General features: G+C 41.8%; 2 protein-coding genes across 4 annotated transcripts; both read left to right on the forward strand.

Annotated features, from left to right (window-relative positions):
- Positions 1 to 4,579: 4,579 nt before the first annotated feature.
- LOC113240195 (protocadherin-16) lies at positions 4,580 to 22,814 on the forward strand. 3 transcript variants are annotated; one of them, XM_026477440.1, is made up of 14 exons: positions 4,580 to 4,722; positions 11,834 to 11,902; positions 14,798 to 14,887; positions 15,004 to 15,203; positions 15,333 to 15,533; positions 15,671 to 15,898; positions 16,251 to 16,442; positions 16,512 to 16,826; positions 16,902 to 17,107; positions 20,924 to 21,044; positions 21,231 to 21,382; positions 21,578 to 21,816; positions 21,907 to 22,142; positions 22,709 to 22,814. In XM_026477440.1, exons 1-14 carry the CDS (start codon positions 4,647 to 4,649, stop codon positions 22,778 to 22,780), a joined length of 2,397 nt encoding a protein of 798 aa, XP_026333225.1. In that variant the 5' UTR covers positions 4,580 to 4,646; the 3' UTR covers positions 22,781 to 22,814. The 3 variants fall into 3 exon arrangements, with proteins under 3 accessions (XP_026333225.1, XP_026333226.1, XP_026333227.1); XM_026477441.1 differs by lacking the exon at positions 11,834 to 11,902 and adding an exon at positions 12,873 to 12,890; XM_026477442.1 differs by lacking the exon at positions 11,834 to 11,902.
- LOC113240196 lies at positions 22,802 to 24,448 on the forward strand. Its single transcript, XM_026477443.1, has 2 exons — positions 22,802 to 23,645; positions 23,806 to 24,448. Exons 1-2 carry the CDS (start codon positions 23,032 to 23,034, stop codon positions 23,876 to 23,878), a joined length of 687 nt encoding a protein of 228 aa, XP_026333228.1. The 5' UTR covers positions 22,802 to 23,031; the 3' UTR covers positions 23,879 to 24,448.
- The last annotated feature ends 3,189 nt before the right edge of the window (positions 24,449 to 27,637 follow it).

The raw sequence follows: 27,637 nt of genomic DNA on the forward strand, positions 1-27,637 counted from the left end.
CAGAGAAGCTTTTTCTATTAGCGAGACTTTTGAACGTGTTTCAAGTTCCTCTTTCTCTAGACAGGTAAGTTCCTAAAACACTAGACATACCTACCTTAATGTTTTCAAGTAACATGTTTACCATAATATTGGAAAAAATATATAATCGCAACATAAGAAATACGTCTACGTTACGGGTGTTGCGTTGCGACAACCGCGAAATCCAGAATTTCGGCCGGCAAGCTTCGCCTGTAATATCATTTTCGTTGCGCAATATCTCACTTTATGTTTCGGTGTTGAAGCTATCATCTTCTCGGTATATATCTCGGTTCTTTACCAAGAATATAATGTATTTCTTGATCTCTATGACACCAATCGTAAGTGGTCGCACCACGTGATCTAAAACTTTAATGGTTTCTCGTATTACGGAACGTTACACGAAGACAGCTGCAGAGAAGTGCGCCTAACAGTGGTTCCGAGCGGGTTGTTTGCGGTGGCGCGCAACGCGCAATTCGCTCACCTCATCCACTACACGGTGAAGTGTACTCTAAACCTATGCCAATTTGCCTACGCGAGCTTGTAAAACGCGAAACGTACCCACCGAAATAAATAATCAGCGAAGTCACCCGGCTGTCTACTACACATGTACCTAGGTATCATAATTCGCTAATAATTAGGTATAATAAGAAATGTTTCATTACAAGTCCTTTGCTGTAAACTATTCATCACACGTTACCGTTGTAAGTAGGCACCTAAAGAGATTGTGAAATTTGTGAATAATGAGACACGCACCATATTTCACCAAGCTGAAACCACAGAAAACGAGTGGTTTCTTTTTTATAACCAAACATAACGACTCATCCGCAGAACAGAGCCCGATGTGATTGTATAGCGAAGAGAGAATAAGTACGTTACGAGAATTATTTTGTTATTCAAACTAAGGCGAAGAAAAACGACCGAAATGTACTATGTCCTGGGAACAAATAGTCTTGCACACAGATCTTTATTCTACGGATTAGTCGATAAGTTCCTATTACCAAATTTACGGATTAAGAATGCAACATCTTAATAAAAAAAACGAAAAAGAAACAATGATTTATAACATAGGAAATGAAACTATTTTTCCGGATTTAAATCATTTAAATCGCGTATTTTTTTTTTCAAACAAACCGACTTTTCGAGCCCTTTACGGGTCCCATGGTCACGGTTGACTGAGGTGGTACAGTCTTCAACCAAGTTATGTCTAATATTGATGCAAACCACCCTATTTTTTCACTATAGTTACAACAGTTATTAATTAAATACCTTATTTTTAATTTTACAAAGAAACATTCCAACTTCCGCTACATTAAGTTTTACAAATTATTTTATTACTACTATGACAGTAATCATCTAGCAGGGGAACTTCAGCATATAAAGCAAGTCCTACATGCGAATAAGTTAAACATTCCACGCCAATGCCGCAGGCCCCGTATGAAACCACCAACAGTCGAGCGAAGACCTGCCATCTTACCTTACGTGAGAGGCTTACAGACAAGATCGGAAGAGTCCTCAGGCGTGCATCTATCAAGACCTATTTCAAGCCCCTGAGGAAGATTTCTCAGTTCCTGAGACCCGTGAAATGTAACATCCCCTTACAGGATGCAGGAGTTTACAAGCTTGACTGTGAGTGCGGTCTCTCTTACATTGGACAAACAAAGCGAAGTATTTGTACCCGCGTCAAAGGACATACATATGTATAGCTGATGTCAAACACCGTCGCGTAAACAAGTCTGCAGTCTGCGAGCATGTCATGGATAAACCTACACATTCAATGAAGTTTGACAAACCCCAGGTCCCTTGCAAAAGAAGTCCGTTATCTACACAGGATGCTGCGAGAGGCCATTGAAATTAAAAAACATCCTAATTTCAACAGGGAAGATGGTTTCTCCGTACCACCGCAAGCTCCAGTCAGGACTTGAGTATTGCAGTGAGCACTGAAAATCATACCCAAGTCCTTGCCATTAGGGTCGTATTTCCAGTGCTTGAAATCATACTCAAATCTGCTCAAATCCTGACTTGAGCATTGAGTAGAGTTCTGGATTACGACCCATAGAATTTATATGACGCTTCCATGTTAAATTTTCATTTGGGATCCAGTATTACCTCTAATGAAAAATCCCAAACAGGCATAAGATTGCAGTACTATATAATATGTTTTAGTTTATTCTAATTTCTATTATTAATTAATAATAAATTGAACTTAATAAAAATTCATTCAATAAAGTAATTAGTAAAACTTAATGTAGTGTAAGTTGGAATGTTTCTTTGTAAAATTAAAAATAAGGTATTTAATTAATAACTATTGTAACTATAGTGAAAAAATAGGGTGGTTTGCATCAATATTAGACGTAACTGGTTGAAGACTGTACCACCTCAGTGAACCGTGACCATGGGACCTGTAAAGGGCCTGAAATGTCGGTATGTTTGAAAAAACAAATATACGCGATTTAAATCCGAAAAAATAGTTTCATTTCCTATGTGTAACAATCGCGAATACCTAAGAACTCGAAATGATCTATAACGACTACACACAGACGCGAGGGCAACCAACTTTATGGATAATTACAATTTGTATCTTAGATCTATTAGAATAACGATAGAAAAGTTAAGAACCAAGAACGTTGGTTTGTTAAAAAAACAAATACTTATACGCGATTTAAATTCGAAAAGATAGTTTCATGTCCTGTGTGTAACAATCACGAAAACCTAAGAAAGTATATAATAAGAGTAGTAAAACTCGTTTATGCGTTACTGCGAGTACCTTGTTACAAGAGTTTAAAGGCGATTGAATAAACTCTACGCTTAGATACTTACAACTCGCCTCGGGGGAAGGAAATCTCGACAGTGTTCTCACCGGAAGTTGCTATTAGTTTGTTCCTAATAAATACTAGGGCTCATGTAAACACTTGGTGTAATTAGAAGCAGATACTTGTGCAGTTACAATGTTTTGTACGATGTGACTCTATCGAAAATAGAAAAACTTGCTTGCTTACAGAAAAGCTAGGTAGAATAGTTGTGATTGGTGGCAATAAGGCAACGACCGTCATGCCCTGTCTCTTTGTGCTGGCGGCGGGCGACACCCGATCGCGCGCGCTCATGTGTGCAATAATCCAAGGACAGGTGTGCTTCCCGCATCCCTCTGACACTTGTAGCTCACCACATGCATCGTCGTATTCACCAAAAGCAGCGGTTAAAATTGATTTCTGGAGATGACCCAATAATTACGCGTTTCGCAACTGCCATCCACGGGATGAATGAAATGTGACTCTGCCTATTTACGCGTTACGGCAAAATTTTAATAAATAGGTACACATAAATTTGCTATATTAAATTACTATTGGGATTTTGTTAGCAAACAAGTCGCAAAAAGTCAAATCGTCGCTTGAAATGAAACGAAATTGCACGCAAGCGAGCACCTGTTTGTAATAATAATAATAATAATAAAAAAAGCATGTTAGACACTTCCTTCCCCTTCAATTAGTTAGCCATTTCTCATTCGAGTTACGACTGCTCGGTCACATCGGTTCCGGCCGAGTATCGCCGATCGATCCAATCATTTCGAATTACTCGCTCTCGACGAGGTGGACGGTTTAGTTCCGATAAGATGGAAGCCCGAGGCCGAGTAGAGCCTCCGACGAAACAATGCCTACATGCAAATGAATCAACGAAGAAAGCGAAATCCGGCCGCGATTTCTGCGCCGATTTTGATGTTTTTTCCGCTTTCTAGAGACAAGCGGCAAATACGGTACCGCATACAGGGTGGCGTGAGCGCGCGCGGGTGTGTTATGTTAATTAATTTAGATAGTACAATGTTCTACTCGTTAAATCAAGAGCTTGAATTTGCATTCATTACACATGACTCTCGCAACGAGGGCGAAAACAATTCTAAAGTCTAAAGATCACATTTAAGTTTGTAAGTTTCTCTACGAATTATTATTTATACCCTAAGGGTTTTTCTATTGACCCTAAACCGGACTCTGTAGATGTAACCTACCTACGTGTATCGTAAATACAATAAAATCCAAAAAAATATAATCAAGCCAATTTGTCACATTCGAGCAACGACATTTCTCGCGTAGCTCTCCAGTGTAGGTACGATGCGTGTGCGCTATCTGCACTTTTCACCACCACCTGTTTGTGGCGATACCATCAATGGAAATTGTTGTCGTTTGGTTTCTATTTATAAAACAATACCTCGTAGCACGATACCGAGACAATAGCATCGTTCTTTAAAAATGATTAGTTGCAGTAGTTCGTACCTTGCTGTGGTCGGTGTACGAGTACGTCAATGCCTCGATCACTATTATAATTACTTGGGTATGAGCACCTGACAATATAGACAAATATATTTAGGCCAGACTGGCACAAGATTGGAGACAAGCGCTAAGCAAAAGAAGATCCTGCTTTCGTTAGCGGAAGCTTTAAATTGCGACGTTTTATGAAAGTCACACAGACCTGTCGCAGACCAGTGTTGTCAGTGCCGTTACCCTTCCACGACTGACTACGTGCACCCGATCTAGTACATATCCTGAAGGGCTCTTTTGCTGCAGACGCGCCGCGGCTGCTGCGCCGGCGCAGGGCGGGCGGCGGCGGCATGCGCGCGCGGCCCCGGCGGTAGCGGCGCCATGGCCGCGCCGCGGGGCTGCCTCGCGCTGGCGCTGGCTGTGCTGCTCTCGGCGGCGCCCCGGGCTGCAGCGCAAGGTGAGATCTCGTTCACGCCGCTCAGATTAACGCCGTGATTCATTCTAACGCTCTGGAGCCACAACCCTTGCGTTGCCCTTAACTCGTACGACATATCAAACTCCAAAAACGGATTTCCAGTGGCGTGAAGCTACTTATACAATGTTAATGAAGTGTTATACGAGTATTATCTAAATCTAGTTCCAACTGCAAAAAAGACCGAGCGGTCAACCGGTTTTTCGAAAACATCGCATATTTATGTAAGTAAGTCATAATTGTTACTGGCGTAAGAAATATGTGTTAGCTATTCAAGAGTTGAAGAAACAGTTGAATAATTTCTATGCTGGAACATGTTTGAAAACAGGAAGTCTCAGTAGTAATGAGGTACCTACAACACTTTACTATCTGAATAATATAGTATTAAACTGTCATGTCGAAAACAAAACGGCAAGCAACGAGTTGCTTGGGTTTATAACGGCGATTTCGCAAGTAGACTGAATTGAGCTATTGGTGAAGTCATTACCGAGTGATGCTTTACCTAACGTATCGAGACGAAAACGCGGGTAAACTTATCTAGGTTTATCGCTGATAGTTTACACAGTGTACCTACACCTAGTTTAATATAACCTAATTGTAGTTTAATATAAAATAGTCGCTAATATAACTTGATCACGCGCATGCACACGCGCACATACAAAAAGTTATGGTCTACGTGCTGTTATATTAATTAAAAGAGTATTAAATTCTTGTCCGAGATAACTGTCTTCGAGCGAACGGTCAAGTGCCGCGGCCGCACGCCACTCGTTGGCCCATATTTCACGGTAAATAAAACAAATTTCATTCGACAGCTATCTATCACAAATTACACAAATTAGTTATTGACGTGTTTGTTGCCTTTCATAATATTACTCGTATGTAGAAATTTGATCGTTTACGTTCATGACTTGTGCAATTCTAGGCAAAAATGAATTATTTTAACTTAGGTATGGATGGCTTCCAATATACGTACCTGTTGAATTTACTTATCAATATCAATCGATTACAAAATAAAACGCCAAATCAGAGTGTAAAACACTTAATAGTATTACGTTGAAAAAAGGCATGCAATTAATTCATAACACTTACGTAGCCCACTTATGTAGACGGTGAGCTGCAATTGTTCCAAAAAAATAATAATGGCCGTGTCAATTTCAGCATAACACAAAAGCTGGTGTGTCCGATATCTACTTGCCAAGACATATTTACTCATCCAGTCGAATTCGGACAGCTCTTAGCCCGCCCCAGGCCGGCGCTGACACATTTCACCGTCGACGCTAGACTTACACGGCATGCATTGCATTTTTGCGTTATTCCTGAAAATATTATTTTATGGAATTTTCAGCACGGCTACAGTTAAGTTAAGAATGAAGTAATTAATGGTGTTTATACACCGTGCTTCATGAAAATAACTGCTACTTATCGTGAAGATAAGCCTTACTAAAGCAGTTTTGACGATAAATTGTATTCTGTACTTAAATATATATTTCATTCGATAGTGATTCTTCGCGTGTAGTGTCCCGATTATGAACTGTCTTGGTTACCTTTAAGGAATCGCATCATCTCAGAACGGAACCCACCTATCTACCACATATAAGTCACCAATGTCGTCACCGCGACTGGCCAGTGACCCCGGAACAGTACCTTGCACTGCCGTTCCTGTAATGGCTAATTAATGTGTGCACGGCCCAGCGCGGCCTCGGCCAACAGCCAATACAATCCGGCCCGACTGTAGTATACGGTCCGACCACACGCCACATTTGCATACCGCACAATGCAATTCTGTTTTAAAAAAATAACCACATTTCCTCTATTTCATAATGCACGTTACGCGAGCTGTCTGGAAACGGTCGACGAACCACCTGTGTTAATGCTATCGTCAATTTTATCGGGACTATGATGTTACAAAGGACGTAGTTAGGATCATCAGTTTACTGTAATCTTGAGGCACTTTTGAGCCTCGAACGGTTTCTGCACTAAAATTGCCGATTGGAATAACAACAATAACACTTTCAAGTGATTTGTGTGTGACAAATGCTAATAAAATTTTCAAGCGCACAAACATTTTCCTAGAGAATAGCGGGAAGAGCAGATAGATGTGATCTGGTGGACTGGATGACCTCCAAGAAGTTGTCTACTTGTTTAGTCATCCACAGCTGGCGAGAGGTGACCGGTGACCTGTGCCTCCCGCGCCATTGTTGCGCAGGGCCGCCACTTCCTCCCATTTTGCGGTCCGCCGCTACCACAGTCGGCGCCTTCGACTATATCTTTCGATGTTTCGCAAATCGCAACATTAATCGGGAACCGGTCGTTGGACCCTCGGACATTGGCAATAATAAATCATACACATTTGGCAATCAACCACCGGAGTTCTTGCTGTTGGTTAATGCCGTTCATAATTATAATTAAAGAGAAACAATGAACCGTTTTTTTATTTCAATAGAAATGGGTTGATGGGTAAACAACTTAAGCGTCATGAAATTTATGTTCGTGACTTTCTTGAGCTTTTTATCGTGAGTATTTTTCGTATTGTCTCGGTTTTCGCAAGGATTTTTAATGGCAGATATCCGTCCCAGCACGTACGACGACGACCGCCCGTAGATAACAACTTGGCCTTCACTGGACGCCTTAAAGTTCGTACCTGTAATAGATGCTTTGCTACCTAATCTCTCAGAAGCTCATTGTTCTCAGCTTCCTTTAGCTGTTAATTTTCCTCCAACATCAGGCACTTCCTGTCCATTTTTTGCTTAACCTATAATTAACGACGCACCAATGGGAATCCCAAGGCTAATAAACAATTCTTAGACTAATTCTTTTTGGAATGATCTCATCAATGGCAATTTGCAATTACAACAATTGCACCAAAGGTCTAATAATTAATCGTAAGTTGTATAAAATTCGATTTTGTAATCACTACTGCGACAGCGACCGGAACGTCGTTTCGGGTTTAATTGATTTTAAAATTAATTTTAGTCGCAATAATTCTGATTGATACTCTGGTGACGTAATCGAGGTAGAACGGATGTCGGTAATGAGTTTAATTTGCCTGTCGCGATGTCGATCCGACTTAGCCATCGCCGACCGACGGCGACGTCGTCACACTCTCTCCGTTTAACCTTTCCTCGAACTTTGTTTACTTATGTCCTATTGTGGTGCCCTCTAATCGACAACGACAACTCATTTTCATTGGCTTTTAAATAAAACCTTTTCACGGACCGTGAGAGTCTTCTAAATTCGACAGAAGTCGGAGTGCCCTAAATATGAGATCATTAAGGGCATTCAATTCACAGAACTTTGTAAGGATATTGGATTGTAATAAGAACCTATGTACTTACATTATTTTCACATTATCTACGTCATCATAAAATAATTCGAAGTACGTTTAAAAATCAGAATTCCGTTAATGAAATATTGAAACTTTATATCCAAATTGTAAATGTTTAGGATGAACATTCTCCAACAGCTTGGCAAAGTTATCGAATGTGGCACTTAATACATTGTAATAAGGTAAGTTCCAATCGACTTAATGTCGACATACAGGTAGTGGCGTAAGGAGCAAGGGGCCCGTGGGTCCGAGGGGTCGCGACCCGCCATGCGTGCTTCCGCCACAACGCCGTGTTACCGAACAATGTTGCGATTGAGAAACTTTGAACAGCCACCATCAATTGCAAACACAAGCAGTCTTAAGAGATCTTCTCTACTTAAACTCAAAGAGCACGTGTATGCAGTTCAATTTACATACTATATCAAAAGGATTGCCATTATTAAATAGCACTCCACCGCGAGACTCAGACATATTAACTAAAAATAACGGATAACTCACGTATTTAAGTCGAAGCATGTCGAGCAAAAATTCGACTTAAATACTTTTAGTTAAATTGCCATTATTCTTAATGCATGTTATGGTTTCTATGTTTATTGGCAAAATTCGTATAAGTACTTAATTAAACATCAAATGCACATGTATAGATACATAAAATACGTCATTTTCACACAGCCAGAACCTACATACAAATTATAGTAAAAATGTAAAAATGCCTAGTACGTTAATCTCAAACAGACAATCGCAAGCAAAGTGTCAAAAATCTATTATTATTTAAGTAAATATATAGGATTTTGAACCTTATTTTCGCAATAATACGTTACAGGTATCCATTAAAAAAGTTGAAGAGATTCTGACAGAGTCCCAATTTAGACTTTAATCTTGTAGATAGGTAACAATTATGTTTATCGTGAGATGGAAAGTTCCGCTTCATTTTCTAAAGCGGCGTTAGAAGACAACTTATGAAAAAAGAACATGTTGTCTAGACGGAAATCCCATTACTTTCGGTTGCCTGTCTGTTCGCTGGTCAGTCAGTCAATAAGATAATGAGCGCACTTATTGCATTATTTTAACTGGATCGGAAGCCGCAATCAGAATATAATTCGATAAGCGGCATTACCGCGAACACCTTTCTCTCGACAAACAGATTACATTATGAACTGTTGTAAATAAATTAATAGAAATCTAAAGCAAAATTTGTAAACGCTTAATAAAACTGACAATAGGCAATGTTTGAAATGTAGTTCATAATTACCCATGATAAGTTGCGACTCGTTCTGAAATTATTGTAATTATCCGTACCACTTAATTGATGGCAGACTGTCGGGGCCGTGCGCGATCGCAATCGCGATGTGCAATGAAATGCAGCACGTGCGTTTGTTTACTAACCGTGTGAAGAGCAGGCTGCCAACGCCAACGCCGAAGCCGACGCGCCGCTGACTAATTCACGACACGCTACAATATACGCGATCAAAGAGCACATGTATGCAGTTCATGCATTCAATCATAAGGGTTTTGAGATTGATTATACAAAAGGTACTTCCTTATATTATAATGATATACATGTATGTAAAAACTTGCTAAACCGAAGCTTTTATTGTAAGCAAGCAAACAATTTTTAAACATTACAAACGATGAAATATGTAACTATTAAGCATAGGCAAAGGCTGCACACAGCAAAACGTTTAAACGAGTTATCGGATTTATATAAATCGTACGCCCCATAAGTTTGTATGATGTTGCGAGTACAAAATGAGCATATTTTCTGTATTGTTAGGTAGGTACTTAAGTATTTCTCTATAAGGACTTTGATTGTAGTTGGCACTCAATTGGATTTTAACACTTTTATCGGCAAAACTAACGAATCAACTTGTTCCTTGTGCTGAACTTACCTTCTTTTTCACATGCATGTTTTTTGGTGGAATATTGTTTCTTACATCGTTGGCTCCGCGACCTAAAGAGGATGTTAACCTCCGATTGTTCCCTATCGGCAAGTTTTAATAATTTTAATTCAACATGAAAATGAAAGCGTACTATGTCGTCCGCGCCCCACATCAGCAACCACCGCCGTTTTGAATTTCAAATGTAGGGTACCCACTTCCGGCGAGGATTTATCGCGCTCCTTCCGCTCCACTTGTACCTGCCCCCTGCGACGCAGCCGATGCCCCCAGTTAAGCTGCAGCCGGGGGCTGGGCAATGATTCATTTGTAGGGGACCGCCGATAGCCCCTCTGGCCCCTTTATTACCGTAGGTAATCCAGGAGAGACGCTGTAGTGATTGATTGGTTGAATCCAGTAAAATAAGGGTGTTGATGGACGCCATTACAACATTTCTAGGTTATACCTACTACGCTTTTGTTATCAAATACACGTAGGTAACCTACTTACATAGTCTTTCATGTGACTGAGGAGAGTAGCTTTTCCCTCAAAGAATCGACTAGAGGAGCAATCTGATCTTAAAAATGTTTGCAATTTAGTATTACCTAAATGGAGTGACTTTTTTGGGTTCTCCGGTAAAAATGGGTATTCCGCAGGGCTCAAAACTTGGACCTTTCTTATTTCTGATTTATATTAATGATATGCTATTCCTTATTATTTCGACACATCCTTGATTTTTAAACAGAGAGACATGGCATTAACAATGACCATATTAATGATACCCTGTCCAAGATTTTTATTGGTTTAATGCTAACAATTTATTGTTTATTGCGAAGAAGACAAAATGTGTTAAATTTGAATTCCCTAACGTTAAATCGACTAGTCCAAGTATAGAAATAAACGGAGAAAAGTTAGATCTTATTAATAAAACAGTCTTCTTGGGAGTGTCCTTAAATAGTAAACTTCAATGGTTTCCACATATATCATCCCTGGCCAGCAGATTAAGCTCCGCTGTATATGCAGTCCTCAGAATACGTGAGCATGCCGATGTTAGTACTGCTAGACTAGTTTACTTTAGTTACTTCCATAGCATAATGTCCTACGGGATTCTCATGTGATGTAAAGCGGCATATATTCAAACCATATTTGTGTTGCAAACACGAGCGATTCATTCTGTGTACCGTTTAGGCTCTCGGATTTCTCTCAGAGAACAGTTTAAGGAGACTAGTATCATGACTGTGGCTTCTCAGTACATTTACTTAAATATTTTATATGCCTGTAAAAATATACATAATTTAATAAGGAGGAAGATATCCATAATATCAACCTTGGAGCTAAGTCCAAACTCATGGTACCACGATTTCGTTTAACCAAGGTTTTAAACGACTCTTTTACGGCGAACTGTATACGTTTTTACAATAAGATTCAGGAGCATATATTAAGATTATCATTTCCAAAGTTTAAAAACTATTTTAATTTTTTTTTATTGAAAAGAAATATTACAAAATTGAAGACTAACTGTTAGATAAGGATGAATGGAAAGACGACACGGCTCCAGAATCCACGCAAATTTGATTCAAAGTGTATTCCATAGCATTTAAGTTTATTTAAAAAGAGCAATCCCTAAAGTTTCTTGCTCGTTCTTCTCAGGGAAGTCAGCGTAGTAAACGAGCAGTAGCTTGTAGCATGTGACGTTTTCAAGTGTAAATTTATTTTACCTATGGAATAAATTACAAAATTAAAAACTTTGACCTACGCATACTGTTAGGTAAAGAGGGATAGTAAAAAATGTTTAGGGTCGGTTGTATTTCGGTCTGACATTTTGCACAGTATTCTGCAAAAGAGTAATATCTGTCTGAAGTTCGATGTTACGATGACGGTGCATTGCGATGTGCAGCGGCGGTGCCGGCGACGTCGCCGCGGCCGCCGACCGTCGCCGCTATAGCGCTGTCCATCCGCTCACGGGGTGAGTGCCCTGCCCGTCTTACATCATCCACGATTTTTCCTATTCCACCAACCCCCACAATCGCACGCACAGCAATTATTCCTAATATATTCCATTTGTACCATTCGTAGCTCTCGACACGAGTGTCGCATGATTTTTATAAATTTATTTTACCTACGTACAATTTGCACGATCAGTAGCGTGACAGAAGTCTGTAGTAGTTGTTTTGTATTAAGTATAAGTATTTAGCTGTTAGTATTTCGAATTCTGTTGGTAGACTAGCCAATAACGCACGGTGCATCATTAAACTCAAATATGTGAATGTATATAGTTTCCACCTACATTTTGTAGTAAATATATATCCATCACCTCTCATAGCCAGTATATAGTAACCTAAGTATACATATATACACGTTCATTAAGAATCGGTAGGTAACAAGTGTAAGTTCCATTTACAACGTTGCCTTCCTGGTAAAACTCGACTACTTAATTTCAAATGAAAACAAGTGTATACAGCGTTGTACTTATTTTGCAGCGACGTGTGAGGGTTGTTGCAACAACACCCCGCAATTTGCGAGTGTTGCGCCTTCTGACCCAGTTCCTTTCATCCTGTAATTGTTGCCGTCTCTAATAACTCTTCGGCGGTAGAGCCACTCACTGCGGCTGCCTCGCACCGCCGCTTCGACTTTAATTTTGTTTTTCACTTAAATTACCTAGAGTAATTTTACACGTGGACGCTTGAGATGTTCCGCTCGTGATAGGTTAGGTCAATTTACGTGTGTTATAGGCGGATAATACTCAAGTGAAAGAGGCAGGCCGGAGGTCACTTTTTATTGACATCTCGTCGCAGCACCAATTCACCACCGTGAGAAACTACCTACCTCAATTTCATATTCATGGTACCATTACATGCACTGAATACGATAATGTAATTTTATTTTATGAAGTGTATTCATTTGATACCTTTCCCTTTCATGTGATCGCGGAGTAGCTGTCGGCATACTTGGAGGTATATTATACGTTTATTTTGCATTGACGAGTAATTTCATAGATACAGCAGAACGCGCAGCCGCATGTAGAGCTTGTCACCCGGATTCACTTATTGACTTCTAAAATAAAGCAATGATTGCCATAATGCAAGCAAAAGCATCTTCGCACAGCAGACCCCAACTCATAATTCGTTATCATACAAACAATTTGTGGTATACTAAGCTGATTTTTTTAATGTGCTAAGTAATGACAATCTCGTCAAATTTAACTGTAAGCACGCCACACATAACTTTTTTACTTTGAAACAATCAACTTTTCAAGAGATTACAGGTGAATAAAAGTTATCACGGAATGCGCAATCATATTAAAAAATAAGCTGGGTATTCCAGAAACCGTTTCTACGATTACGATTTATCAGTGTGGGCCTACGGTGTGCCGTCGACGTGCCTCATACGTCGACGCACGGTTCGCTGCGCGTCCCCAATGAATGTATTTTTTGCACAACCGAGCGTTTTATTTCACCTGGAAACAGACGAAACTGAGTATTTAATATAAGGTACCTAGATATGTCCCAGAAGCCCACAGATAATCAAACAAACATGCAATTACAAAAAAGTCATTGTCAGTGACGTCTATTGAATATACTAGTGGTAAAGGCAGAGTATTAACATAATTACTTACCTGCTTTAATTAGAGCGTAGCTCTAAATAAACCCAATTGTTTGTAGTAAAAAGCAATCGCGGACGCGAACAGTACGTACTAACGTGGGTCATAATTTTACTGAGCTCGCTTTGCCTCCTGGAGCAGGGTTGTCGCTGTTGGCCAAGGCAAAAATAGGTGTTAATAACTGGGTAAAGCTTTGGAATCACAGCAGTAGGCAACAATACTTTTGAATTCTACAGGATATTCCATTACTATTTACCTGAACTGCAAGTTTTACGCGATAGAGGTAATACCGCACGATGCTAGAAAGAATATTTAGTTTATAGAACGTAAAGAAAGACAACCCAGTCTGAATTAACTTCGTTTATTTTAGAAATTTTATACGTTTCGTGGTAAATTAACGGTATTAAAGTTCATGTGCTCGGCATTTCCCTCGTCGACCGTACACCCAACGAAGAGATACCACAGCGAACAAGAGTCGTAGACGTCGGTGAAATGAGCAGGACACGTAGCTAGGCTGGACGACGACCAAGACGGTCACTGAGTGGTACCCTGTAGGAGCGAGTCCTCTCGAGGCAGACCATCAGCTTGATAGTCGGACGATATCGTCGAGATGGCCGGAAGACTGTGGATGGGACTCTCCCCGATTGAGCTGGCGTGCGAAAGAGGATGCCTGTACCCAGCACCAAGCTTAGCACTCTTTATGTATATTATTACAGGAATAAAAACATTTCCCAAATACCCAAAGGAAACGGTGCAAACCCTATAAACTTTAAGGTGGAGGAAATGCCCCCATTCACCCCTTGCCCTGGATAGATAAACGCCGGACCGCGACCCCTTCTGCTATTAACCTATTGGTACCAACAATAAGGGCATGTTATTCTTCACATGTACACATGCCTTAATTTGATTGAACGCTTGTGGTAGGTCCCAGTTCTATTGATTTGTCGACCTAGATTCAGCCGAGGGTCGATTATGTTTTCTTATTTACTAATGGCATCTATGCTACGCAACGATCATCGCTTTTAAAACTTGATTAGGTATCATAGAAGCTTTTTTTTTCAACTTTAGTGTATTCAATCGTGTGTATTCTGTCTGCATATTTCGTTAGAGTTCAATGTTCGTAAATTATATTATATATATTCGACAAAATTCATTGAACTGTAACGAAATAATTTACTAGAACTGTCTCGTAGCAATTTAGTTCACACTTTAGTCACAAAAAGAAATAATAGAGGTAAAAATCTATCAACATGTTTTCAGCGATTCAAGACAGTCGGTGTTACCTGATGAACGGTGGAGCAGTCGAGAGCTTCTTCGTCAGCGAAGACACGCCTGTTGGCAGTATTATAGGTTTGTGCGTCATCATCGCAGACATAGCCTTCATGGTCGACATTTTCTAGACTATAGTACCTGTAAGTTTTATTTGACTATAAAACATTCTGAAAGTAATTGTGAGTATTTCGCAGGAACTCTAAGTGTAAACGGCGATCCGAGCGACACAGATGGCAATATATCACTGAAGCTGCAAGAGAAGAACGCAGCGATCGGTATAGTGCCCGGCACGAAGAACATCACGCTGCTGCGGCCGCTCGACCGCGAGGAGAAGCAAGGGCCCTCCAACGTGTACGTGAACGTGAGGTGCGACAGGCGCAGGACCACCGACCCGGTCAGAATGAAACGACATTTTTTTCTTTTATTAGTTAAATGCTACATTTTAAAAGTGAATAAAAATATCTTTATTTGGTGATTTTTTTTAGTTGTTACCCATAGAGTATATATGTAATTGTACGTATAGAGCTTCATAATTCCCGTGTCGGTCCGCGTGTGGGACGTGAACGACAACGCGCCCGTGTGGCTGGGCGCGCCGTACCGCGTGCGCCTGTCCGAGCTCACCGCGGTGGGGTCGCGGGTGCTGGCCGCCATCAGGGCCACCGACGCCGACCAGCCGGGGCCGCACGCCACTATACACTACTCCGTGCTGCCCGGACCGCATAGTGTGAGCGACTGCTATCATTTTTCTGATATTTGTTTAAGGCGGACCTACGTTGCAGCTATTTCATCGGATAACGTGACCTTGACCCGGGGGTCTCTATCGCGATCTTATCGGGTGACGTGTCGCTTGTTATATCGCAGGAATACTTCGGGTTCGCTAACGAATTGGACAGCGTCCTAGTGGTGAAAAAGCCGCTGGACTTCGAGGCGCTGAACAACTTTACGGTAGTGCTGAGGGCGTCGGACCAGGGCGTCCCGCCGCTGCACAACGACACGACGTTGCGCGTCGAAGTGCTCGATGCCGACGACCAGAACCCGCGGTTTACGCATGACCATTATTCCGCCATTGTGCCCGATGACGCGCAAGAGGTATGTGAAGCATCGACAGAACTAAAAATGAATATAATTAAATTGGTTGAAGTTCATGAAATTGCCTACATGTATTTGCATTTTTCCATCACCATCGTTTTTAAAGCATGCGCGTTTGTACGAGGGAACTAGAAGTATCATTTAAATTATAGATTTCAGCATCCCAACGGTCTTTCGTAAAGTATGTAGGAATTATTGCGAAATCAATAAACCTCCACGCGTCACCGAGTCCCGATCGTTCTAGGAGAATAATATATTCGTACACGACAATCGGTCGGACGGTTCGCCGTCATTTCGGAAGCGAAGTCGAATCGACAGGAGGAGGTGAACGAAAAGACGAATCGCATCGCAGGGCACCATCCTGGAGACGCGGCCGGGGCCGGTGTCGGCGGCGGACCGCGACGTCGGCATCAACGCGCCGCTGCACTACTCGCTGACGGGCGAGCGCCGCGACCTCGTGGCGGTGGACAGGGACACGGGCCGCGTGGCGGCGACGCGGCGGCTGCTGGAGGCGGGGGACCTGCCCGTCACCGTGGTCGTGAAGGTGCGCGGGCGCGGCGGGCGGGGCGGGGCGGGGCGGGGCGCCCGGCCGGACTGACCGAGCCCGTTGCAGGCGACGCAGGTGGACAACGCCGACCGCTACGCGCTGGCCACGCTGTGGCTGGGCCGCGGCGCCGCGCGCGCCGTGCGCTTCGCCCGGCGCGCCTTCTGGGCCGCCGCGCGCGAGGACGCGCCGCCGGGCGCCGTGCTGGCGCGCCTGGCCACCGAGCCGCGCGGCGCCGGCCCGCTGCAGTTCTACGTGTCCGACCGCGGCTTCCTGGACCGGTTCGCCATCAACGGCGCGGGCGAGGTGCTGCTGCGGAAGCCGCTCGACTACGAGACCGCCGACTCCTACCACTACCAGGTCATGGTCACCGACGGGAACACGGTGAGTGCCGCCCCGCCCGCGTCCCTCTCCCGCGCTCGATTCGTCCCCTCCTCTGAACGCGCCGTGCGGTCGCAGAACGACACGGCGTCGCTGAACATCAGCGTGCTGAACGTGAACGAGTGGGAGCCGCGCTTCCGCTACCCGCAGTACGAGTTCCGCGTCGAGGAGGCTGCGGCGGCCGAGGCGGAGGGCGGAGGGCTGCTGCGCGTCGGGAAGCTCGACGTGCACGACGGGGACAAGCCCGACACCGTCTCGCTCACGCTCAGAGGTTCCGATGCCGGGTAATTCTTCCGTTTCATTTCGTGACCTTAACCGCACCACAGTTCCACTATATTTGTCTAATTTGCAGTCGACTCGATATCTTCTCACCTCGTACGCAACTCCGCACGGCATATTCGCATAGATACTTCCGCTTCCTTGGCACATTCCGTTACTTTAAACTAAGATAGAATAAAATAGAATGTAAAATAGAATGTAAAATACAAGAAATCACAAGACCGCGTAGTGGTACCTGCATAGACAATATTTAATGCACACAACATGCGCGGATGTAAAAGCAAAGTAATTGGATTTAGTGTTTCGGTTCACTCTGGACAATTAGTGGAATGCCCAGTAAAAACAACGTGTACTCTGAAACATTGGTATATATAATAAGGGATTACAGCAAGGTATATATGGATAAGTTTAAAGAGTGTGTACAACAAATAAATTGGTTACAGCTAGAAGGAATATCAAGTCCAAAAACCGCATTCTCGGTATTCTTCGAACTGTTTAAGTTATTGTATTATTTATGTTTTTCGATAGACAAAATAAAGGTATCACTTACAAAGACACCTAAGTGGATGTCACGCGGAATAAGAAGATGTAGCAGAAAGAAATGACAAATATTTTGGAAACATAGATTATCACGTTACACAGAACATAAAGAGGAACTGAAAGTGTACACAAAAAGGTTGAAACGTATTGTACAGTTGACTAAAAAAGCTCAAAATATTATTTTTAACACTCAACTCTAACTCAATAAATAAAACTAAGGCAACATGGCAAATAATAAACAGATGTAACGCTAAAATGCCTAAAATAAATGATAACAGAATATTTTACAATGATGAATATCTAACAGATCCAACACAAATTGCCAATGCATTTAATAACTACTATATAGACCAAGCACAAGAAACAAATCTGAGGAATAATTCAGCTGCAAATATACACACCAAAATACCATACACAAGTAATTCCATGTTAATGTGGCGTACGACAGATAAGTACGTTGAACGAATAATAAACAATTTGAAAAACACACAGAGTACAGGATATGATGAGATAAATATAATGGTACTTAAGTATGTATCTGAATTTATATCTCCAATACTGATATATTTAATAAACTTACCATTAGAGCATGGAATATTCCCCGAAGAATTAAAAATATCAGTAGTTAAACCTCTATATAAAAAAGATGACAAAGAAAATATTAACAACTACAGGCCTGTTTCTCTCATTCCAGTTTTAGCTAAGATTTATGAGAAAGTTATATATGAAAACATGCTGTCATACTTAGAGACAAATAAAATTTTAACCAATAATCAGAAGGGCTTTAGGTAGGGTCAATCAATTAATTTGGCTATTTACGAGTTACTGTCTATAGTTCTAAAAGCAGTAGATAAAAGTAAACTGATCATAACACTATACATGGATTTGACAAAGGCTTTTGATTACATCAATCATAAAATCTTATTGGAAAAACTGTATAGATATGGGATCAGAGGCAATGCACACAAACTATTAGAATCATACTTGACTAATCGTAAACAAATGACATGCATCAATAAAATATCGACTAAAATTAAAACTGACATATCTTAATTTTCAACTAATAGAACAGTGTAAAGCCGTGGTAGCCTAATGGTTTGACCTACTGCCTCTCAAGCAGAAGGTCGTAGGTTCGAATCCGGGCTCGCACCTCTGAGTTTCTCGGAATTTATGTACGAAATTAATTTTAAATTATTTAACACGAGCTTTTCGGTGAAGGAAAACATCGTGATGAAACCTGCACGTTGAAGAAGGTTCACAACCCTCGGAAAACGTGTGAAGTCCCCAACCCGCATTGGGCCAGCGTGGCGGACTATGGCCTAATCCCTCGTCTGAAAGGCCAGCAATGGGACATATAAATGGGTTGATGATGATGATGAGAACAGTGTTACATGGAGTACCCCAAGGAAGTGTACTAGGCCCTCTATTGTTCCTGATGTATATCAATGACTTTCCTACAACTACAAAATATCCCATGCTAATGTTTGCGGATGATAGTACCGTAATTTTTGATATTGAGAACCACAATAGACTTGACCAAGAAATAAACAATGAAATAATATCTGTAATAAAATGGTTACAAGATTATAGACTACAAATTAATCTGAGTAAAACTATGTATATGAATTTTAGACACAAAATTAATAAAGTATATACTCGATATAACATAAGCTATATGAATACAAAATTGAAGTAGGAGGAAGTTACAAAATTTTTAGGAATATACATAGACAATAATATAACACGGGAAAAACTCATAGAAATCTTGTGTATGAGAATAAATAGATTTGCATACGCTTTGTGGAGATTATCTAAAGTTGTAGACCAAGATGCATTACTAGCGGCTTACCACGGATATGTAGCCTCAATCATAAGATACGGTATTATGTTCTGGGGTAGTACGGACGTGTTGATTGCACAAAAAAGGTGCATTCGGGCAATTTTTGGGTTGTGCCGTATGGACAGCTGTATACCGCAATTTGAAAAACTGAGATTATTAACAGTTCCTTCAATATATATATTTGAAACGATTTTTTTTGTTCGGAGAAATCTCACACTCTTCAGCAAGGTGGAAAGTACACGACGACACAATAAATTGAAACTGGTTGCCTGTAACTACCCTCTTTCATGATAATATTTGTGCCATGGAGCCAAAACTATACAATAAGCTGCCTAATTATATACTTGAGACTAACGACAATGCCAATTGTAAAAAGCGATTATTTAATTTATTGACTAGGAAAGGAAACATATTATAAAGTCAGCGATTACTTAAATGACAAGAACATAGAATAATAGTTAACCACAACAAAATAATGACATAAATATAATTAAGAATTTAAATTAAAACTAAGATTTGACATTTTGTAATTAAAATGTAGTAGTATACTGTTAAATTAATTTAATTATGTAAATTGTATGCCGTAAAATTGGCAATACGTACTGACACAACAATGTTAAATGAGACCTTATAGACGTGCGTACACAATAAATGATTAGATTTGATTTGATAAAATACCGTCAAATCCTGGCGGAAGAGAATGGAAAGAATAGTATAGAAATCGTTTTGCCTTGAATAATCAACACAGTACACATGCATTTTATAATAAGAATACTGATAATGATAGTAATAACTCACTAAACACGTATAATATATAGAGTACCTACAAAGCGTGCGTGCTGTGCTGCCAAGGAAACCGTGACCCACTCAGCTTGTTGTGGTCTCACGTCCAAGTGCTACGACGTTGTTTTTCACCGGATCCGGCAACAGAACACACTTGACACGGAACATAATAGCCGAAGAGACAGACTTACTTATAACACAGGGGGCTTGCCGGAAGTTGTTTCATATTGTATTTAAATGACCATTAATTTATATTATATTATAACTAATTGTTTTATTGTTAAACATAAAAAAAATGTTTTTAGGCCGTATACAAAGAAGGTACCTAAAATACAGTTATTCATTTACTTAATTTAAGCATCACAACTACACATTAGGTTCTACGATTAAAATGTATAGCTTTATTATGTAGGTTGTTTATATGAGCTTCCTTTTTATTGTTTATTTTTAAAATAGCTTCATTTACATTTGTTTATGTATTAGATTAAAATAAAAATAAATTTATCTTATTCTAATCTGAATTTATATTGTTCATCTTCTTTCGGTCTTACTTTATATAAAAAAACCTTCGAACGGACATTTACTTTGGGTCGGTCGTTGGAGATCGGCAGCCGTTGACATTAAGGAAAGTAATAATTTCTAAGAACGTGTGTTCCAGTATGTTCTACATCAACGACAGCGGTGAGATGTACATGCGGCAAGAGGCGCTGCAGACGCTCAACTCCTCGGTGCTGCACGTCGTCGCAACTGCCGTCGACTCGGGTGCACCGCCCAGGCAGGTCAGAGTCCGCTTCTAACCATTGGTTTTGCTTGTAACACCGTGCGTGATAGCGGGCGTGCCTAGCCCAGAACGCAGAAACCGATTACAAGAACTGCAACGGGCAGTCGGGAACAAATCTGCCCGTGAGGATGTTTCGGGATGGAGGTGTATTAAATGTAATGGACTATGGTATCGATTTTGGCAGACGTCGGTGCCGGTGCTGGTGCACGTGAGCGAGCGCCTGCTGTCGCCGACGACGAGCGGTTCGACGCGCGGCGCTCTGCTCGCCGCCTGCGCCGGCGCGCTGGCTCTGTTGGCGCTGCTGGTCGTCGTTCTGCTCGCGTACATCTTCCGCAAGTGAGTCTCACCCGCTGGTAGACATCAAGGTCGATCGAATGTCACTCGAACCCTCTAAAGGACCACGGTGTAGAGCGGTAGTGGGCGACCAGGGCCTACGCGCCTGCGCGGGTTCCCAGACACTTAAAATGACCTAGGACGAGATCGTTGAGGTGCCGCATGTTCAAAGTGACGCCTGCGGTTTCATTGTTCTAGCAAACGCCGCTCGAAATCACCCCCAACGCCCAGCCCCCCCTCCAAGGCCGCCGGCTTCGTCCCGCGCGAGCCCCCGCGCTCCCCTCCCGCCTCTGCCGCCGCGGCCCCCGGCGGCCTGGGCGCCAGCTCCGGCTCTCTGCTGAGCGTCAGCGCCGGGGCCAGCACGATTCTCGCGAATTCCTCCAGCAGCTTGGACCTGAGAGGCGACACGCTGCCCGGCAACGGGAACGGTACTAGAAGTGAGTCGCGCGCGACAGATAAACGGCGTCACGGTCGGATGTCGATTGTCCGATACGACTGACGTCTCGCACGTCTCGCTCGGTGACCAGGCGCGACGAGCGGCCGCCAGTCCCAGCGTTTCCCGGCCAAGACGAAGGTGGCCCCGGCGCCGCCCGCCGCCGACGCGCCCCCCGCGGCCCCGCCGGCGCTGGCGCTGATGTCGGACCACCTGCGCGCCGGTGCCGCCAGCCGCTCCGGCGTGGCGTGGCCCAGCGCCACCATCCCCGCCAGGGTCAAGAAGCTCAGCTGGGACGACGCCGACCACCCGCACGACGACGACGCCAAGGTACGTGTCGGGCCGACCCGCGCACTCAGCCACGGCTAGCCCGCACGCCGCGCCGCACCCCGACCTGCACGATTGCAGAGTGTTAGACGCTCGGTAGATTCCTGGCTGACGCGACTGGTAGCGACTAGATGTTCGCACGCGCAGACTCACTGCCCGCTTTTAAAAATTAGAATTAGAATATTTGAGAAAGATAAACGAGTCTGATGTGTTTCTCTACGGCTCAATTTATACTGCGGCGGAATGGCATGGAAGCGAACTTTTTTAACAATATTGTACATAACTTTATGGACAATTATGTAAAGTATAAAGTATATACGAGCCAGAATCTACCGCGGTATGCGCGAGCTTTCTCGAGCATGAGCATTAAACCTTAAACGCCTCATAACTCTCTACATTTTAGAACTCGCCGATTAACTGCATGTCTGTATTTACGATATCACGTACCGAGATAGCGTAGAGTACACGAAGCGACACACTACGACACTGACGCCCGACGTAGCTAGCCTGCAGGCCTGTGAGGCCCGGCACCCCCCGGAGCGGCCCTATTCACCAGAGCACGTTCACAGGGCAGTCCGCGGCCACTGGACGCCACCAACCCGGCGCTGCACGACCACCTCAACCTCACCGTCTACTTCTGAGCCACGCCGCGCCCGTCTCCCGAAACCTCATACCGCGAATTAGCACCCCTCAAAACAAACATCCCCTGTCCCTTGATCACAGTCACGACGTAACTCAACCTACAAACAATCTTCTCCAATTCTCCCCTCCGAATAAAGAATATTTTTTTCCTCTTAGCGGTGACCATAGTCTATATCTATCGCCACGAAAGCCTGTAGATCTTTCGTTGGAAACCACATTGGCGTCTGGCCCTTCGCGAGGAAACCGTTGTATGTCGAGCGTCCAAGACGAGACACAATCTGTGACGCTCAGCCCGAGTCGCCCCCGAGCTTGCAATCTTATCATGCCCACAACATATCCACCGCCAATGACATCGTTTCTGTCTCAAGACTTGCCAAACATGACCCAAGTGACGACGAATCATCCCTTTTCAGTCACCAACTACACTTATGCGTTAGCGGTTCAGCCTCATAACGCGAGCCGGCCAATGAATATGAACATAAGTCGTAAACCAAAAAAGTATCCCAAACCGAATCCAAAAAAACTGAAAAGTAAAATCATTCTGAGTCCACAATATCTAATAACAAATGTGCATCATCCATTGATGTCGACGAGTGGTCCTGCGATCGACACATGCCGACCCTCAATGAACTTGACTCATCCAAAACCGATCCCCCCTCATCCGTTATCCCTCTCGCATCCGCCGTTGCCCCTCCGCCTTCCGGCCAGCGCTCCTCGTCTGTCTCAAGTGGACCCCGTCGCCGCGGCGCTGTCGCGCCCCAAGGGCCCCCCGCCTGAGTACGCCACCATCGACCCGCGCAAGTTGCGCACCAGGCACCTGCGGCCCATTTTCTTTCGAAAAGGGGCTAAGGAGAAACCACTCAGGTACTTGTATAGCAATGTTATCAAATGTAGGCACATTAGTTTTTCTGTACGAAAATTAAGAAAAATAAGATTGATTTTTACAACGTTTCTCCAAATTATATTTACATTTACATTTACATTATATTTATATTTACATTACATTATAACAATTTTTTTTCAGTAATAATTCGGCAAAGAATAGAAAATTGTTGGATACACCAAATTGCACCCGACCATGGCGACTCAAAGTATAAAGGACTAAGTGGTCGGCCCATCTTTCTCGCTCACACTTAAGGTGTGATATACTTAAGAAATGTCGTTCGTAACGAGACGTTTAAATTAAGTGCCCAAACAAAACCATTACCTACGCAATTAGCGCCATCCAAAAATTTTGTGTTATACCTTTGACTTCAATGCAGGAACAAACTGGTCGCTCAAGTGCGTGTTTTTCATTTAGTTATATAATAAAGTGAGAATTGAGATTGAAGTGATACCACGCAACGCTGTCACGGCTGTATACTACACACAGTTTACCATATAAGTACCAAACATGTATTCTTATTGTACATTTTAAGCTAAGTAGGTGTATAGTCATAATATACGTGGGAACTACCACTGGCATATGAGGCCAGACAGGTGCAAAAGTTGCCTTCATCGAGAGTTTCTTCTTGTCTCCATTTCACTACGACCATTATTAGAAGGTCTAGGAAACATTTAAGGTCTAATTCAAATTCAAATTCAAAATAATCTTTATTTCATAGGTAAGCATTATTACACCGAAATCGTCGCAATGGTTAAACTCTACCGCTCATTCGTAAGGTAGATTCCACTGAGAAGAATGGGCAAGAAACTCTAGGGGTTGCTCTTTGTAAATAACATTTGTACGCATTCAACATTTTCAATATATTTTTTTTTGTTTTGAAACATCAGAGATCAAGACTACCTCCATGAGCTAAACGTGTTACTACCACGGATTTTTGTCGTCCAAGTACGCAGAAGTTGTATAATAACCTTTAGTATAAAGTTTATGTTTCACTATACTTTTAAACCTCGTGAAAGGCAAATTTTGTATATCAACCGGAATTTTGTTATAGAAGCGTTTACATTGCCCCTTAAATGAATTAGTGACTTTGTGAAGACGACTATCAAGAACAACTAGTTTATTTTTATTCCTCGTATTAATGTTATGTCTGTCACTATTTTCATAAAGAAATTACTATTCCTCTTAACATAAATTACATTTTCATAAATATACTCAATAGTCTCAATAGTTTCTTGTAAGTATAAACGTCTCCTGTTACATTTTTGTAGATATTAACTTATAGGTAATAGCAACGTAGGTACTTATAATAATTACCTACTTTATTATGTAGATTTCATACATTTTATTAAATCAATTTAAGTTTGCGTTGGAATTTTCTGTTTTTCTCAAATAATTTTACTAGAGAACTTTTGGTAAGAGCTCGAATTGTTATTAATAAATGTTTTGTTTACATTTTGTATTTATTATAAATTTGACACCACACAGACTCCCGCTTCGCGTGCTCGTATTTCGCGTGTCATACGAGGGCAAGGTACTAACGATATCAGACTTCTTTGTGCATTTTACGACCGATCCTAGTAAACTCAATGACCTTTGGAGCCTTGCAAATGACAAGAGAAACTGAACAGGATTTGTGATAGTTATCTGCACCACTACATTGTAGTCGCAATGCCGATGCCGGAGCTACATCAGTCAGGGGCGAGGCGAAGAAAGCGGTTGTTGCACAATCATAAGTCAGCCACACTGCGACCGTGGAGATTCGAAATAAATGCATGACTTTCATTCCGGTTCAACGATATTTTCAATGGAGAATTACCTGCGATTATTCAAATACCTCACTGTTTTAATATCTTTGATTCACGATTTCTAACTCAATTTTAATTTTAGTTTACAAAACAGCATATAACAGACTATTTAAAACCATTACATTATATGTAAGTAATATTATAAATCAGACGTCCAGTTATAATTGTACACAACATTCATAATAGGTAAATATTATAATATAATTACAATAAAAGGAAATATAACTAAAACAAAAATTACATTATTATAGTAAAGTACCCAGTGTTGTTCTGAAGCACTTAATACTACAGAAAAAAGTCATGGTGGGAACATAATTATATATTTATTCATAATGTACAACGCATACTAACGGTAACAACAACTACACACATAAACCATAGTCAATAAGGGTTGGGTCATTCCCTGCCCAAGAGCAAGTTGCAGAATTTCGATCACAGACCGACCAACCGTCTCCAAGTAGTAACCAGTCGATGTCAGAAATTTCGATGCAGAGTTACTGAACACGTAAGTATCGGTAATCCAATTTAGAGATTCTATCAGGGCTAGAGCCTCGTAGTATGGTATCCGCCTTAGTGCCTCCATGCGGGTTAGATGTAGAGCGAACAGTGGGTGGCGTAGAACGCACCGTGGTATTGGCGGGACCGAAAAGGGATTAGAGGGGGGTTAGTGAGATATCCCCTTATTAGGCAAAATATATACTTGAGAAGTGCCTATTTTCGCCTTACGTCTAGAGATACCCAAAACGAATGATGTGGAGTATATATAGGGATTGTGCCCATGAAGTTTTTTGTACCTACAAAAACCGCGCAAATGTCTTCTGAATTTTTTCTGTCATTGTCATGTACCTACAGCCCCCGTTCTTTCCTACATAAGTTTTGATTATAGTGACCCTCCCTACCGACGACCCTTAGGGTATACGAGAAGGGCACTATAACCTGTGCAAGCACAGGAACCTTCTAAGTTCAGGTACTGACCCCGGATCAACCGTACACTGGTTGATTAATTGTGATGTACAGTTGATTGTGGGGATTCCAGACTGCACAGCGACTCTCTAATTTTCTACGATTAACCGGCGGGATTAAGCGACGTTATTAACCGATTAAGCCAAAAAAAGGAGGAGGTGCTCAATTCAACTGTATGTTTTTTTTTATATGTGGCTATGTTACACGATAACTCGGCATTTGTGAACCGATTTTGATTTTTTTCGTTGGAAAGAGAGTACCTCAGTAGTGATCGCACTTAATCAAGATCGTACAAATTTGTACTTAGATTATATAGATTAAAAACACCGACCTCAAAAGTTCATAGAATTACATATATTTGAATTTTATTGAAATTGGTTACCGGAAAGTGCGTGAAACCGGATTCATCATTTCCACACATCACATTGCCACTCTTAGAGGTGAAATATTTTCTTCAAATTTAAATGGGACAACTACCGAGGTACCCTCTTTCCAACAAAAGAATCATCAAAATCGATTCACAAATGTCGGAGTTAAAGCGTAACATACATACAAAAAAAACATACAGTCGCATTGAGAACCTCCTCCTATTTTTTGAAGTCGGTTAACAAATTACCTTACGTTGGTCGAAAAGTTTCGATTGTAGTTTTATATTCCGAGACTTTTCCCTGCAGAATTACAAATATCAATAGTCAGTATGGTCTTTAAATTTGAGTTGTGAATTAAATCTTACGCCCAAGTCACGTACAGATTGCACACGATCGAGGGGCATTCCACCGATGTTACACTTGTTTAGGATGGGATCTTTACGAGAACATGACTTCACAGAGCATTTATCAATGTTCATCCCTAAGCCGTTAACTTAGCTCCGTGCGAAAATGCAGTTAATTTAATGTCAGCCGTACATGCGGTAGAACGAAATCCTTAGTGCTCTTCATGGTATAGCAAGTTTGACATCATCCGCAAACGTAGGGTAGACGGCCGACTTTACGGGCGTGGGGAGATCATTCAATGGCAATAAAGATTGTGATAAAACATATTTAATACATTTCTACAATTTCTGCTAAATATTGCATATAATTTGTTTGATATCCCAATATCACTTAAGTAGGTACCATATTGCAAAATAACATTTCCCGTATGTAACATTAGGAATAGAGAAAGCAACAGAAAAATATGTGGGAGTTTTTTCGCTGCATCTG

This window comes from Hyposmocoma kahamanoa, unplaced genomic scaffold (assembly GCF_003589595.1).
Source record: "Hyposmocoma kahamanoa isolate Upper Pololo Valley unplaced genomic scaffold, ASM358959v1 122, whole genome shotgun sequence".
Lineage (NCBI taxonomy): Eukaryota > Metazoa > Arthropoda > Insecta > Lepidoptera > Cosmopterigidae > Hyposmocoma > Hyposmocoma kahamanoa.

Bases quoted from the DNA above. Each gene is read 5' to 3' on its own strand.
- LOC113240195 (XM_026477440.1), top strand. From the start codon at position 4,647: ATGGCCGCGCCGCGGGGCTGCCTCGCGCTGGCGCTGGCTGTGCTGCTC. The intron at 15,899-16,250 runs GTATGTGAAGCA...ATCGCATCGCAG, and splicing joins TGCCCGATGACGCGCAAGAG to GGCACCATCCTGGAGACGCG. The intron at 16,827-16,901 runs GTGAGTGCCGCC...GTGCGGTCGCAG, and splicing joins TGGTCACCGACGGGAACACG to AACGACACGGCGTCGCTGAA.
- LOC113240196 (XM_026477443.1), top strand. From the start codon at position 23,032: ATGTCGAGCGTCCAAGACGAGACACAATCTGTGACGCTCAGCCCGAGT. The intron at 23,646-23,805 runs GTACTTGTATAG...ATTTTTTTTCAG, and splicing joins GCTAAGGAGAAACCACTCAG to TAATAATTCGGCAAAGAATA.